The sequence below is a fragment of the Heteronotia binoei genome, chromosome 21, assembly GCF_032191835.1.
Source record: "Heteronotia binoei isolate CCM8104 ecotype False Entrance Well chromosome 21, APGP_CSIRO_Hbin_v1, whole genome shotgun sequence".
Classification (NCBI taxonomy): Eukaryota; Metazoa; Chordata; class Lepidosauria; order Squamata; family Gekkonidae; genus Heteronotia; species Heteronotia binoei.
In genome coordinates, this window is record NC_083243.1 from 20,382,061 (window position 1) to 20,395,517 (window position 13,457).

The following is a 13,457-nucleotide window of genomic DNA, read 5'->3' on the forward strand; positions in this document are numbered from 1 at the left end:
TCTGTCGCTGTGCATAATGGGAGCCTCAGTTGCGGCAGGTTGTGATTTCCAGAGACAGATTTTTAAAAATCGCTTGTTTGAATTTCCTTGCCACAGCATTCCAAAACAGAAGGCAAGGAAAACGCTCCCTGCGACTTTTGTCTCCTTGCGGGCCCCTGGATGTCTGCTTTGCTGCGAGTGCTTGGAGGTCTCCTCTTTCGTTATGAAACGGAAGCCTATACAAGCAGCTGTTTACCATAGCTGCGGCGCTGGGGGGCTTTTTCTTTCCCGGCGTTTGTTCACTTTGGCAATCGAATTGATGCGCTCTTCAGCCCCTGTCAGAATCTATTATATTGAACCGTCTTTAAAGTTGTTAAGCTAGAGGACAAACTTAGATATTATCTTCTACGGCTCTATTGAAGGCAGAACATCAGCTAAGCGGATTGTGTGGCAAGCAGACACAACGATAATGACATGTTTTGGGCCTTTGCAGTTTCTCGGGAGAATGTCGGCTTTGTCAGCTTTCAGCATTAAATGGTGTGCTTGACAGGTGTATAGTGTGCGCTTTTACCTGTCTCCCAAGCTGGCTTAACCGATTTATTGCTCTGGGGCTTTTGTTCGGCTTGAAAGCTGTAAGCGGGGCAGGAATCAAGCAGAGCTTTCGCCTTGGGGCAAGGGATGAGTTTGTTTCAGTTCGGAGGCTATTTTGTTTCTGGTATGTTGCTGTAATAGGGAAAGAAATGGCTTTACCGTTTAGCCGTGTGGGGTGGTTTTGCCCATTAAATTCTGAGTTGCCTTATGTTGCCTGTGCCATCTCAGGAAGACACCTCATCTGAGGTTTTGGTAATATGCAGCCTTAGTTAAATGATGAAGCAGTTACATAAATCTCTAGTACAGGAGGAGGAGGAGGAAGAATTAGAATTAGAAGAAGAAGAATTGATGATGATATTGGATTTATACCCCACCCTCCACTCTGAATCTCAGTCTCAGAGCGGCTTACAATCTCCTTTACCCTCCTTCCCGACAACAGACGCCCTGTGAGGTAGATGAGGCTGACAGACCTCTCCCAGAAGCTGCCCTTTCAAGGACAGCTCTGCAAGATCTGTGGCTGACTCAAGGTCGCATCGGCAGCTGCAAGCGGAGGAGCAGGGAACAAAACCTGGTTCTCTCAGATAAGAGTCCACGCACTTAACCACTACTACTAAACTGGCTCTCTACAGGGTAGCCACGTTGGCTGCAATTTGATGGAACTTTCCAGCACCATTTTGCCTTGACCTGTATAGCCCAAGCTAGCCCAAATCTTGTCCAATCGTGGAACCTAAGCAAGGTTGGCCCTGGGTTAGTACTTGGATGGGAGACCACCAAGGAAGTCCCGGGATGCTACGCAGAAGCAGGCAATGGCAAGCCACCTCTAACCATCCCTTGCCTTGAAAATCCTACAAGGTCTCCATAAGTGGGCTGTGGCTTGACGGCACTTCCTGCCACTACCAAGAATTTGATACAAATGATACGTATCACGAAGCGCCTTATTTGGAGAATGGCCATTAAAACACCGAAATCACCTATTGTTGAGTTAACAGCAGGGGTGGCCAATTTGCTTAACATAAGAACCGCATAGAATAAACTTCAGATGTTTGAGAGCCACAGGACAGGAATGGCAGATGTTTGAGAGCCACAAGACAGACAGGCAGGCAAACAGATTGGGGGGGAGAGGTGGAAAGAAAGCAACTTTAACTTCAAATGTATCCCCCCCCCATCCGCTGGCTGGCTTGGCTTGGTGGTTTAAAGAGAGAAATGCCTTCTCCAAGCTGGCTGACAGAAGAAGAAGATATTGGATTTATATCCCGCCCTCCACTCTGAATCTCAGAGTTTCAGACCAGCTCACAATCTTCTTTACCTTCCTCCCCCACAACAAACACCCTGTGAGGTGGGTGGGGCTGAGAGGGCTCTCACAGCAGCTGCCCTTTCAAGGACAACCTCTGCCAGAGCTATGGCTGACTCAAGGCCATGCTAGCAGGTGCAGGTGGAGGAGTGGAGAATCAAACCCGGTTCTCCCAGATAAGAGTCCGCACACTTAACCGCTACATCAAACAGGGTGGTGGGGGCTTTGAGAGTCGCACAATATGTGAGAAAGAGCCACAGTTTGGCCACTCCTGGTTTACAGGGTGTCTTCCCCTTGAACACAAAAGCTTTTTCCTTTTTCACACCACACACCCATTCCAAACAACAGAAGTCCAACTAATGGGCATGAATGTGTTGTGGGCTTATGCCAAGACTGGGAGGACTGTACAGACCTATTAAAAACTGTACAAAAGACTTGGCAGGTCTGCGCGGTGAATCCTCAAGCCTTCAATGCCCACGCCTAGCCCAGTCAACAAAGGCAGATGTACGTTTCCATGTGGACATATCCCAGGATCTGAACCCTCGTGGATGCAGTGAGACTGCAGAAAGAGCCAATGTTTGGAGCCGTAGCAGCCAGTAATTTACTGTTCCATATGGCTGATGGGACGGCAGCTGCTTCCTTAAAAGGAGGTCGGGGCATTTTTTAAAAAACAAAAACTTTCAGGAGACCACGTGCAGTAAAAACCGAGACACTCTCTAGAGACAGTGTGGCCAGCCAAGAAATATAAAGCTGGTGGGGTTTTTTTCCCTGTAAAAAGAAGAGAAAGAGAGAGACAGGGAGATATTAACAGCAACAACATAGTAGATAATACTTGGGGGTGGGGGGGGGAATAAGTTGGTACAGCCACTGCAAATAGGGATTGCCATCAGTGTTCTCTCTAAGCCAGGGGTGGCCAGATTTGCTTAACACAAGAGCCACATAAAATAAACGTCAGATGCTTGAGAGCCACAAGACACGAACCTCAGATGTTTGAGAGGTTCAAGACAGGGAGGGAGGAAGGAAGGAAAATAGATTGAAGGAGGGAGGCAGAGGTGGAAAGGAAGCAACTTTAACTTTCAGTGCATTCTCCAAACTGCTGGCTGGCTCGGCGTGCAGAAGTGATTTAAAAAGACAAATGCTTTCTCCAAGTCAGCTGACGGGGCAGTGTGGGCTTCAAGAACCGCACAATATGAGTGAAAGAGCCACATGTGGCTCCCAAACCGCAATTTGGCCACCCCTGCTCTAAGCTGAGTTGTTTTAAGAGAACAAGGTGTGAGCTGAAGGCTAAAAAAAAATGTGAGCTAGCTCACAGTAACTCAGCTTAGAGCAGGGGTGGCCAAATTGCGGTTTGAGACCCACATGTGGCTCTTTCACACACATTGTGTGGCTCTCGAAGCCCTTACCACCCTGTCAGCTGGCTTGGAGAAGGTATTGCTCTCTTTATATCACTTCTCCATGGCCGTTTTCCCACTCACGTTTTACTGGCGCCACGACCATCCTGACGCCGGCGAATCTGCCTGGATTTCGCATCAGAAGCTCCGGCGCTCCCAGAAGCGCCGGCTACTTCCGTCGCTAAGCCAGCGCAAACGGAAATCGCAAAGATGCAGGAAAACATTTGCGCTGGCTTAGCGACGGAAAGCGCCGGCGCTTCTGGGAGCGCCGGCGCTTTTGTTGCGAAATCCAGGCAGATTCGCCGGCGTCAGGATGGTCGTGGCGCCAGTAAAACGTGAGTGGGAAAACGGCCCATGCCAAACCAGCTGGCAGCTTGGAAAATGCATTTAAAGTTGAAGTTTTCTTTCCACTTCTCCCTCTCCCATATACTTCCTTCCTTCCTTCCTTCCTTCCTTCCTTCCTTCCTTCCTTCCTTCCTTCCTTCCTTCCTTCCTTCCTTCCTTCCTTCCTTCCTTCCTTCCTTCCTTCCTTCCTTCCTTCCTTCCTTGTCCAGCTGCTGCCTAAAGACTGCCAGTGAAGGGGAGCTCACCAGCTTCCTCAGTAGCTGATCCCACTGTATATAATGCTTTCAGCATTTTCAAAGCCCTTCCCATACATTATCTTGTAATCCTCACAGCACCCCTGCAGAGCAGGTTAGTACCATCCCCATATTGCAGATGGGGCTGAGAAGCTTGCTTCAGGTCACTTAGTAAGTCCACGGCAGAGGCAAGATTTGACATCATTTATCCCCTGCCTTTCTCGCCAATGGGAACCCAAAGCAGCCTATGCCATTCTCCTCTCCCCTGTTTTGCCCTCCCGGCTACCCAGCCGGCTCCTGTGGCAGAGTGGGATTGAAACCTGGGTGTTCAAGGCCCTAGTCCAACACTCTCACCGAGGGGTGTCAAACGTGCGGCCCGAGGGCTGAATCAGGCCCCCGAGCAACTGGGTGCCATCTGCTTCCCTCTTCCTTGCTTCCTTCCCCATAACAGCTCTAACCACTACACTACACAGAGGCTCTTGGACCTCAGAAATCATGGCTACACCACATCTGCACAGCTTCCATATATCAGCTTTGCAAGGCTTGCTCAGTAACACAGGAGCTACAGAGCAAAACTCTTATTTTCTTCATTGGCTGAGGCCCCTCCCTTGGGGAGGGAGAGCTTGCTTTGCCAGGCTCTCTCAATTGCACAGCAGGGCTACTGAGCCAAGCCTCTTTTCCTTCTATTGGCTGAGGCTCCGCCCCCTCTTGTCCCCCCCCCTGGGGAAGGAAGGAAAGAGCCAGAGCTTCCTTTGCCTAGTTTCCTGAATCCCATGGGAGAAATACAAAGAAAGCACCTTTAAGACCAACAAGTACTAATGCTTCAAGCATGTTTTAAGTTTTTAAAATCTTTAATTGTGTTTGCCTGTGTTCTTTATAAAGATTATATCTCTGCTACCTAATCTTAAATAGGAGCACACGTTGGGCCCAGCCTGCCATGGCCCGGCCCAACAAGTCTCATTTATGTCAGATCTGGCTCTCATAACAAATGAGTTTGACACCCCTGCTCTAACCACTACACTACACTGAGGCTCTTGGACCTCAGAAATCATGACTACGCCACATCTGCACAATAGCATGATGAGCAACACACACACACACACACACACAAAATAATAATGGGGGAAATTGGGAATATTGGATAAGACCGGCTCTTCTGATTATTCTTAATTATTATTTTAAACATATTCTGTTCTTTTCCTGGTAGGCTTAGAGTGACTTACCGTAATTATAATCTACAGGAAAAATACGGCTGTAATAACCACCTGTGCTATCATCTCTTTCCATATTTGCGGCCCCAAGACATCAGCTTTGGCTAAAAAGCTCCTAAATTAGCCCCTGGAAAACACTTTAAAAATGTTTGTAGTATCTTTTAGAGCCGTGGAAAGACTAAGGAAGAGGCAGCGAGGGGGGGGGGGGGGCTCGTAATTACTTACTTGGCCGCCGCCAGAGCGTCAGGAGCACATCGGAACTTCCGAGCCGTCAGTAGTGAGGATGCCGAGATCGGATGGCCGTGCGAGATAGCGAGCCTTTGCAGAATGCCACTCGGCGGTCGTACGGATCCGGCAGATGCACGAGTCGCGCATAATCACTGCCCCGGCACTTTTACCGTTGCTCAATTCCCTGGACCACCCAGCAGTTCAGGTGCTCTCAAGCACTCCTACCCGGAGCTCTTGGGATTTTAATATTTGCAGGTGACGAAAGCCTAAAGCCTTTCGCTTCTTTGCTAGGGTCTCTCTCCCTACGGTAAAGCCAACTTCTGTACCTTTTAAAATATTGAAGGGACAGGCTTGTAAGGAAAACCAAGGCAAGGAAAGCAGAGACATCTGGGAGAGGGACCAGGGCAAGCGGTTCTAGCTGTGAAGCATGAACTAGAGACAGAGAGTTGTATGTAGAAGCAACGTAGATCTGGTTAGGTAAATGGGTACATTCCTCTGGGGGGGGGGGGGAATGCATAGGCCACACCAGGGCTTTTTTGTAGCAGGAATTCCTTTGCCTATTAGGCCACACACCCCTGACGTAGCCAGTCCTCCTGGAGCTTACAGTAGGCTCTGTACTATGAAGATGATGATGAAGAAGAAGATATTGGATTTATATCCCGCCCTCCACTCCGAAGAGTCTCAGAGTGGCTCACAATCTCCTTTACCTCCCCCCCCCCCCACACACACAACAGACACCCTGTGAGGTAGATGAAGATATTGGATTTATATCCCGCCCTCCACTCCAAAGAGTCTCAGAGCGGCTCACAATCTCCTTTACCTTCCTCCCCCACAACAGACACCCTGTGAGGCGGGTGGGGCTGGAGAGGGCTCTCACAGCAGCTGCCCTTTCAAGGACAACCTCTGCCAGAGCTATGGCTGACCCAAGGCCATGCTAGCAGGTGCAAGTGGAGGAGTGGAGAATCAAACCCGGTTCTCCCAGATAAGAGTCCGCACACTTAACCACTACACCAAACTGGCTCTCCATACTGAACATATGAACATATGAAGCTGCCTTATACTGAATCAGACCCTTGGTCCATCGAAGTCAGTATTGTCTTCTCAGACTGGCAGCGGCTCTCCAGGGTCTCAAGCTGAGGTTTTTCACACCTATTTGCCTGGACCCTTTTTTGGAGATGCCAGGGATTGAACCTGGGACCTTCTGTTTCCCAAGCAGATGCTCTACCACTGAGCCACCGTCCCTCCCTAACAGCACTGTAAGGTGTTGGAGGATCGGCTGCGTCAGGGGTGTGTGGCCTAGTGGACAGGGGAGTTCCTGCTACAAAAAAAGCCCTGTTGCCAGCTCTGAGTTGGAAATTCCTGGGGATTTTTGGGGGTGGAGCCAGAGGAGGGTGAGGTTTGGGGCAGGAGGGACCTCAGTGGGGTATAATGCCATACAAGTGAATTTAGGGGGGGAGGTATTTGTGAGTTTCCTGCATTGTGCAGGGGTTGGACTAGATGAATCTGGAGGTCCCTTCCAGCTCTATGATTCTGATTCTAAGGGACCCTCCGAGGGAAGCATTTTCTTCCAGGAGAACTAACCTCTGTTGCCTGGAGGTCAGCTGCAATTCCAGGCGATCTCTAGGAGAGCCAGTTTGGTGTAGTGGTTAAATGCACGGACTCTTATCTGGGAGAACCGGGTTTGATTCCCCACTCCTCCACTTGCAGCTGCTGGAATGGCCTTGGGTCAGCCACAGCTCTCACAGGAGTTGTCCTTGAAAGGGCAGCTGCTGTGAGAGCCCTCTCAGCCCCACCCACCTCACAGGGTGTCTGTTGTGGTGGGAGAAGATAGAGGACAGGGGTGGCCAACGGTAGCTCTCCGGATGTTTTTTGCCTACAACTCCCATCAGCCCATAACTCCCAATATTAATTTTATTGTTTTTAGAATTTTAATGGATTTTAATTAACTGTAGTTAAAGTGTTATATTGTACAATGTATGTATTAAATTCTTGCTGTTAGCCGCCCTGAGCCTGCTTCGGCGGGGAGGGCGGGATACAAATAAAATATGATGATGATGATGATGATGATGATGATGATGATGATGAGCCCCAGCCATTGGCGATGCTGGCTGGGGCTGATGGGAGTTGTAGGCAAAAAACATCTGGAGAGCTACCGTTGGCCACCCCTGATATAAGGAGATTTGTAAGCCGCTCTGAGTCTCTGATTCAGAGAGAAGGGCGGGGTATAAATCTGCAGTCTTCTTCTTCTAGGTCCCACCTGGAGTTTGGCAACCCCAGCTAACTCAATACGATGTTTTATACTTGATGGGTAGGCAGAGTCAGACCACACTTTGGGTTTTACGTAACAGGGTCTAACTTCTTGACTTCTTGTTTCTTGCAGGTTACGACCCTTGATTTCGACGCAGCTAGCAAAAAAGGCCGCAACTGAAGAGGTACGATATTTGTTCTAACGCAGTTGTTTCCTGTATCTGAATAGGGTGCTAGATTTATCACGCGGTCTCTCGCTAAAGGGAAAAGGTTGACTTTTGTTAAGTGCTGTACAATTTATTTATTTATTTGATTTGATTTATATCCCGCCCTCCCCACTGAAGCAGGCTCAGGTCTTGGTCTTACCTGAGGTTCTGAAAATGTCTCTGGTTGGAGACATCCCTTCCCAATGTGAACTGGAGAGCCCCGAGATGCCTGAAAGATGAGGAGAATGGTATATTCTGTATTCTAGATGAGCAATATCTGCTATCTGTACAGTGGGCACACAATACAATCTCTTTTAGAGCACAGGTCTCCATAGGCACTATGGGTCTTTCCTGGCGCCTACCAAGTATTTTTAGGACATGGGTGGGGTCAGGCAGGGCTTTTGCCCAGAAAAGCTTCTGATTGGTCATTGGAAATTTGATTGACTGTGCAGATATTTTAAATGTTGCTTTGACAGCAGCTGCTGCAGATCTATACTTTGTTACTGAAGTTAAACCTTGGCAGCCATTTTGGGGCAGGCTTCGCCTCCTGCAGCAGCCATTTTGTTGCTGTGCCCACCATTCCATGTCAGATTTCCAAATGTGCCCTCAAGCTCAGAAAGATATTGGGACTCCTGTTTAAGGCGATTCAGCAGATGGCTATACTGATAGCTGTTTTTTGGCCTGGGGAATAAGTGTTCTGGGTGGCCATTTATTTATTTGTTTGTTTGTTTGTTTGTTTAGGCAATTTCTAATCCACCTTTTCCCAAAGACAGGCTCAGGGCAGATAACAACATAGTAAAAACAATATAAAACGTCCAGTTAAAACCAGAACCATACATTTAGATAGATCATAAATAAGTTATAAGTGGTGGCTCAGTTGGGCAAATATTATACATACTAGAGTCTAGAACAGTAAGTAGGAGTCGAAAATAGTATTACAGCAGGGGTGGTATTGCAGCATACGGCCAGCTGGTGTAATAGGACGCCCACTGCCTCAACCAAAGGCCTGGCAGAATAGCTCCATTTTGCAAGCCCTATGGAAAGATAGTAATTCAGTGAGGGCCCAGATCTCTAGGGGGAGCTGATTCCACCAGGCTGGGGCCAAGGCCGAAAAGGCCCTGGCTGAGGCAAGTCAGCCATCCTTCGGGCCATTCTACCTTCTCCTACTAGGGTTGCCAATTCCCAGTGGGGGGCAGAGGACCCCCTGGTTTGGAAGTCTGCCACTCACTTCAAGGTTATCAGAAAGCAGGGGAGGTTTAAATGTTTGCCTGGTGCTCCATCATACCCTATGGAGGTCGGTTTTCATAGGATATAATGGAGAATAGATCCATGGGTATCTGGGGCTCTGTGGGAGCTATTTTTTTAAAGCAGAAGTACCAGATTTTCAGCATAAGTCTCTCTCTTAAAAATAAACAAAAATACCCAAGTTTCAAAAGTATTGGACTAAGGGGCCCAGTTCTGTGAGCCCCCAAAGAAGGTGCCCCTATCCCCCATTATTTCCAGTGGAGGGAAGGCATGGAGAAAAGGTGTGCGGTCCCTTTAAATGTGATGGCCAGACCTCCCTTTGGAGTTCAGCCATGCTTGCCACAACCTTGCTCCTGGCTCCACCAGCAGAGTCTCCAGCTGTTTTCCAACATAGACCTGGCAACCCTGTTAAGTACATCAGTCTAAAGAAATCCAGTGGTTGCTCTGCCGAGGCAGGCAGTGGCAAACCATCTCTTTTCCTCTGTTCATCTCTTGCCTCAAAAACCTTACAGGGTCGCCATAAATTGACTGAGATTTGATGGCACTTCCCACCACCAGTGATGGAAACGTTCTAACATTTGATGCGTTTGTGTGTGTGTTATCAAGTCACTACTGACTTAGGGCATGACCTGACGTTAGAACAGGCTTGTTCAGGTCTTGCAGGCGGAGAGACATGGCTTCCTTGATTAAGTCAGTCTATCTTCTTCTTTTCCTCCACTGCCTTTGAATTTCCCTAGTGTTGTTGGCTTTTCCAGTGAGTCGTGTCTTCTCATCATATGACCAATGTATAATAGCCTCAGTTTCATCATTTTAGCATCTAGGGAGAGTTCTGACTTGATTTGATCTAGAGCCCACTGATTTGCCTTTTGAGCGATCCACAGTTTCCTGAAACTCTCCTCCGATGACACAGTTCACAGCAATCAACTGATCCTGAATGGAGTGGAAAATAAGGTTGCCAACCTCCAGATGGAGGCTGGAGATCTTCTATTACAACTAACCTCTAGGTGTCAGAGATCACCTGGAGAAAATGGCTGCTGTAGAGAGTGGACTTATCCCCTGCTGAGTTCCCTGCCCCCCTTAGGCTCCCCCCCCCCGCCAAAAAAAAATCTCAAAGTGTTTCTCAACCTGGATCTGGCAATTCTTATGTGAAAAAGCAGCATAGGAATATTTTTCATAAATAAGCTACATTTCGCCACGTAACTGCTTTTTACAGCAAACATACATATATTATAATGTAGAACAGCAAGAAAATATTAGAATAGTTGGGGTGGAATTCTAGCAGGAGCTCCTTTGCATATTAGGCCACACCCTCCTGATGTAGCCAATCCTCCCAAGAGCTGACAAGGCTCTTTTCTGTAAGCTCTTGGAGGATTTGGCTGCATCAGGGAGTGTGGCCTAATATGCAAAGGAGTTCCTGCTAGAATTCCACCCCGGAGTGTAGTTACAGTCCATGAATGGTGAAAAACCTTTTCAGTCCAAATGAGGTGTTCTACAGATTTAGTCCCAGGACCATACCAAAAATGAAAGAGAGTTCTTTCCTCCTTTCTTCCACTAACCAATGGGACTTCTCTTGAACCAGAGACAAGCTTCTAATTAGGATAAAAGGATCCCTGAGTCTGACTTGTCATTCGAATATAAGCAGTTTTGTGTCTTCTTCTAGAGCTCCGTCCTTGCTCATGAGTTTCCTTCTGATGGGACACAGTAGCCTCCAGCAGTAACACAGACGACACAAAACTGCTTATATTCGAATAGCAAGTTGGGCTCCAGGATCTTTTCCTCCCAATTAGAAGCCTGTCTCTTGTTCAAGAGAAGTCCCATTGGGTAGTGGAAGAAAGGAAGAAAGAACTATTTCATTATTCGTAAGGTTCCGGGACTACATCTGTAGAACACATCGTTTGGATTGAAAAGGTTTTGCACCGTTCATGGACTGTAACTACACTAATATTTTCTTACTGTTCTACGTTGTAATATACTTACATGTACGCAGGGGTGGAATTCTAGGAGGAGCTCCTTTGCATATTAGGCCACACCCACCTGATGTAGCCAATCCTCCAAGAGCTTACAAAAAAAGAGCTTCATAAGCTCTTGGAGGATTGGCTACATCAGGTGGGTGTGGTCTAATATGCAAAGGAACTCCTGCTAGAATTCCACCCCTGTATGTATGTTTGCTGTAAATTGCATGGTCTTATTATTTTTTGTCTTGCTTAGAGACCATGGTGCCTTGTGTTTTGTTAGTTTACGCCTCTGCTTTTGCCATGTTTCAGCTTTTTAAGACGTAGCCTGACTTGCGGGGCCCCTCTGGGACTTTGACTTCCTTGGGCCAGAGTACGGCTCTCCAAGGCTGCTGCTCCCCTCTAGCTGTACGCTTCTCAATTATGTATGATTCTGAACATGCCTCCTGCCAAAAATATCTTTTGAATGAGAAAGAACTCTTTCTCCCGCTCGTTCTATTTATGATAATTGCCGCCTGGATCCATAGAACAAGCAGATGTGTATCAGTCTTAGGCCGCACACTGCTAATTTGCCAAATATGTGCCATTCATATTTTTCAGGACAAATGCATGCACGATTGTGCAGCGCCCAGCATAGTTTTTAAAAGTCCCCTAGTTAGCAGGATCGATGGTTGCCTATCTTCGCTGAGTCGTTCAGGCTAAGATGGCATGAGCGAACACACGCAGCCCACTTTCATCTTAGGAGTTTGAAAGCCAAGCTTGTTATTCAGGTAGACTGAACAAGCCAGTTTGGTGTCGTGGTGAAGTGCGCGGACTCTTATCTGGGACAACCGGGTTTGATTCTCCACTCCTCCATTTACAGCTGCTGGAATAGCCTTGGGCTAGCCATAGCTCTTGCAGGAGTTGTCCTCGAAAGGGCAGCTGCTGTGAGATCTCTCTCAGCCCCACCTTCCTCACAGGCTGTCTGTTGTGGGGGAGGAAGGTAAAGGAGGTTGTAAGCTGCTCTGAGATTCAGAGTGAAGGGCGAGGTATAAATTCAGTACCTTCCATCTTCTTCTTCAGTGTGACTAGCTGAACTTATCCTGTTTCTCTTACGATACCCTGAGCTTACGAGATTTAATGAGGGGCCATGGCTTGAGAGCCAGTTTGGTGTAGTGGTGAAGTGCACGGACACTTATCTGGGACAACAGGGTTTGATTCCCCACTCCTCCACTTGCAACTGCAAATCCAATATATTCATCTATCGGAAACTGATCTGGGGAAGTTCCACCAAAAAAAGTCTTTGAGAGCTTTGTTACATGAAAATGATTAGGAACTCCTGATTTTTTTTTCCTCCCCAAAACCGGCTTGCGCTTGTGCCAGGGGGAAATACATCTCCCCCACATCCATTCATACTTTTCATCTTTCCTCGTTAAAAAAATCTGCACACTCTGAGAACTGACACTGTTGGGAAACGGACATGATAATTAGACGAAGGTCACCCTTTAATTAGGGTTGTGCATTTTTAAAAATAATGGTTCAGTTGTAGCTCCTTAAAATTCAAACGTTTTCCTGTGAAAACATTCAAGGCGAAGGAGAACTCCTGGCATAACAATTACTATAAATTGGGATGCTGTTTCGACCGATACTGTGATGTCTCTTTCTTCTGATAACCTAAATTCCCCACAGTGGTGTATCGGAGAGTTTGAGTTGTGCGATAATAACTCGTGGGAAGACACGGAAGGTGTGAAATTGAAGGGAAAGCCTCCTATCCTTGTAACCTGTAAGGATTACCTGGGGGGTGCTCTTGATACTTTTGTGGCTTCCCTGCAGACAAGGTAGGAGGCTGGGAGCAGAACAACCTTGTTTCTGGCTTTTGCACAAGCTCTCCGTTACTTTTAGGGAACAATTTCAGGCTCAGCCCTAAAATGCTGGGGGCACAAGATGAAATCTTTTCTCCTTCCCCCGTCTCAATATTTTTAAAGTTTGGTGGAGGGCAGATAAATGAAAACACCACATGTTCATACTGCTGTTGTCTCAAGATGCTGTGTGGCTGTCTCATAGCTATGGAATATTTCTGTAAAAAGGTAAAGGTAGCCCCCTGTGCAAGCATCCTTCCGAGGTCAGTAAAATGTGCAAGCATCCTTTCGAGAGCCTGTTTGGTGTAGCGGTTAAGTGTGCGGACTCTTATCTGGGAGAACTGGGTTTGATTTCCCACTCCTCCACTTGCAGCTGCTGGAATGGTCTTGGATTAGCCATAGCTCTCGCAGAGTTGTCCTTGAAAGGGCAGCTTCTGGGAGAGCTCTCTCAGCCCCACCCACCTCACAGGGTGTCTGTTGTGGGGTGTGGGGGGGAGGTAAAGGAGATTGTGAGCCATTCTGAGAATCTGAGATTTGGAGTGGAGGGCGGGATATAAATCCAATATCATCTTTTTCTAAAATGAGTACGTAGCTTGCTGGGAGTAAAGTGCAGATGACTGGGGAAGGCAATGGCAAACCACTCCATAAAAAGTCTGTCGTGAAAACATCATGATGCAACGTCACCCCAGAGTCAGAAATG

General features: G+C 47.6%; 1 protein-coding gene across 1 annotated transcript in view; it reads left to right on the top strand.

Moving 5' to 3' along the window:
* Positions 1–13,457, top strand: part of BRF1 (BRF1 RNA polymerase III transcription initiation factor subunit) — a 357,225-nt gene that overhangs the window by 325,812 nt on the left and 17,956 nt on the right. Inside the window, exon 16 of the mRNA XM_060261809.1 lies at positions 7,650–7,701. Coding sequence (XP_060117792.1) covers positions 7,650–7,701 — 52 coding nt within the window. The remainder of the gene's footprint in view (positions 1–7,649; positions 7,702–13,457) is intronic.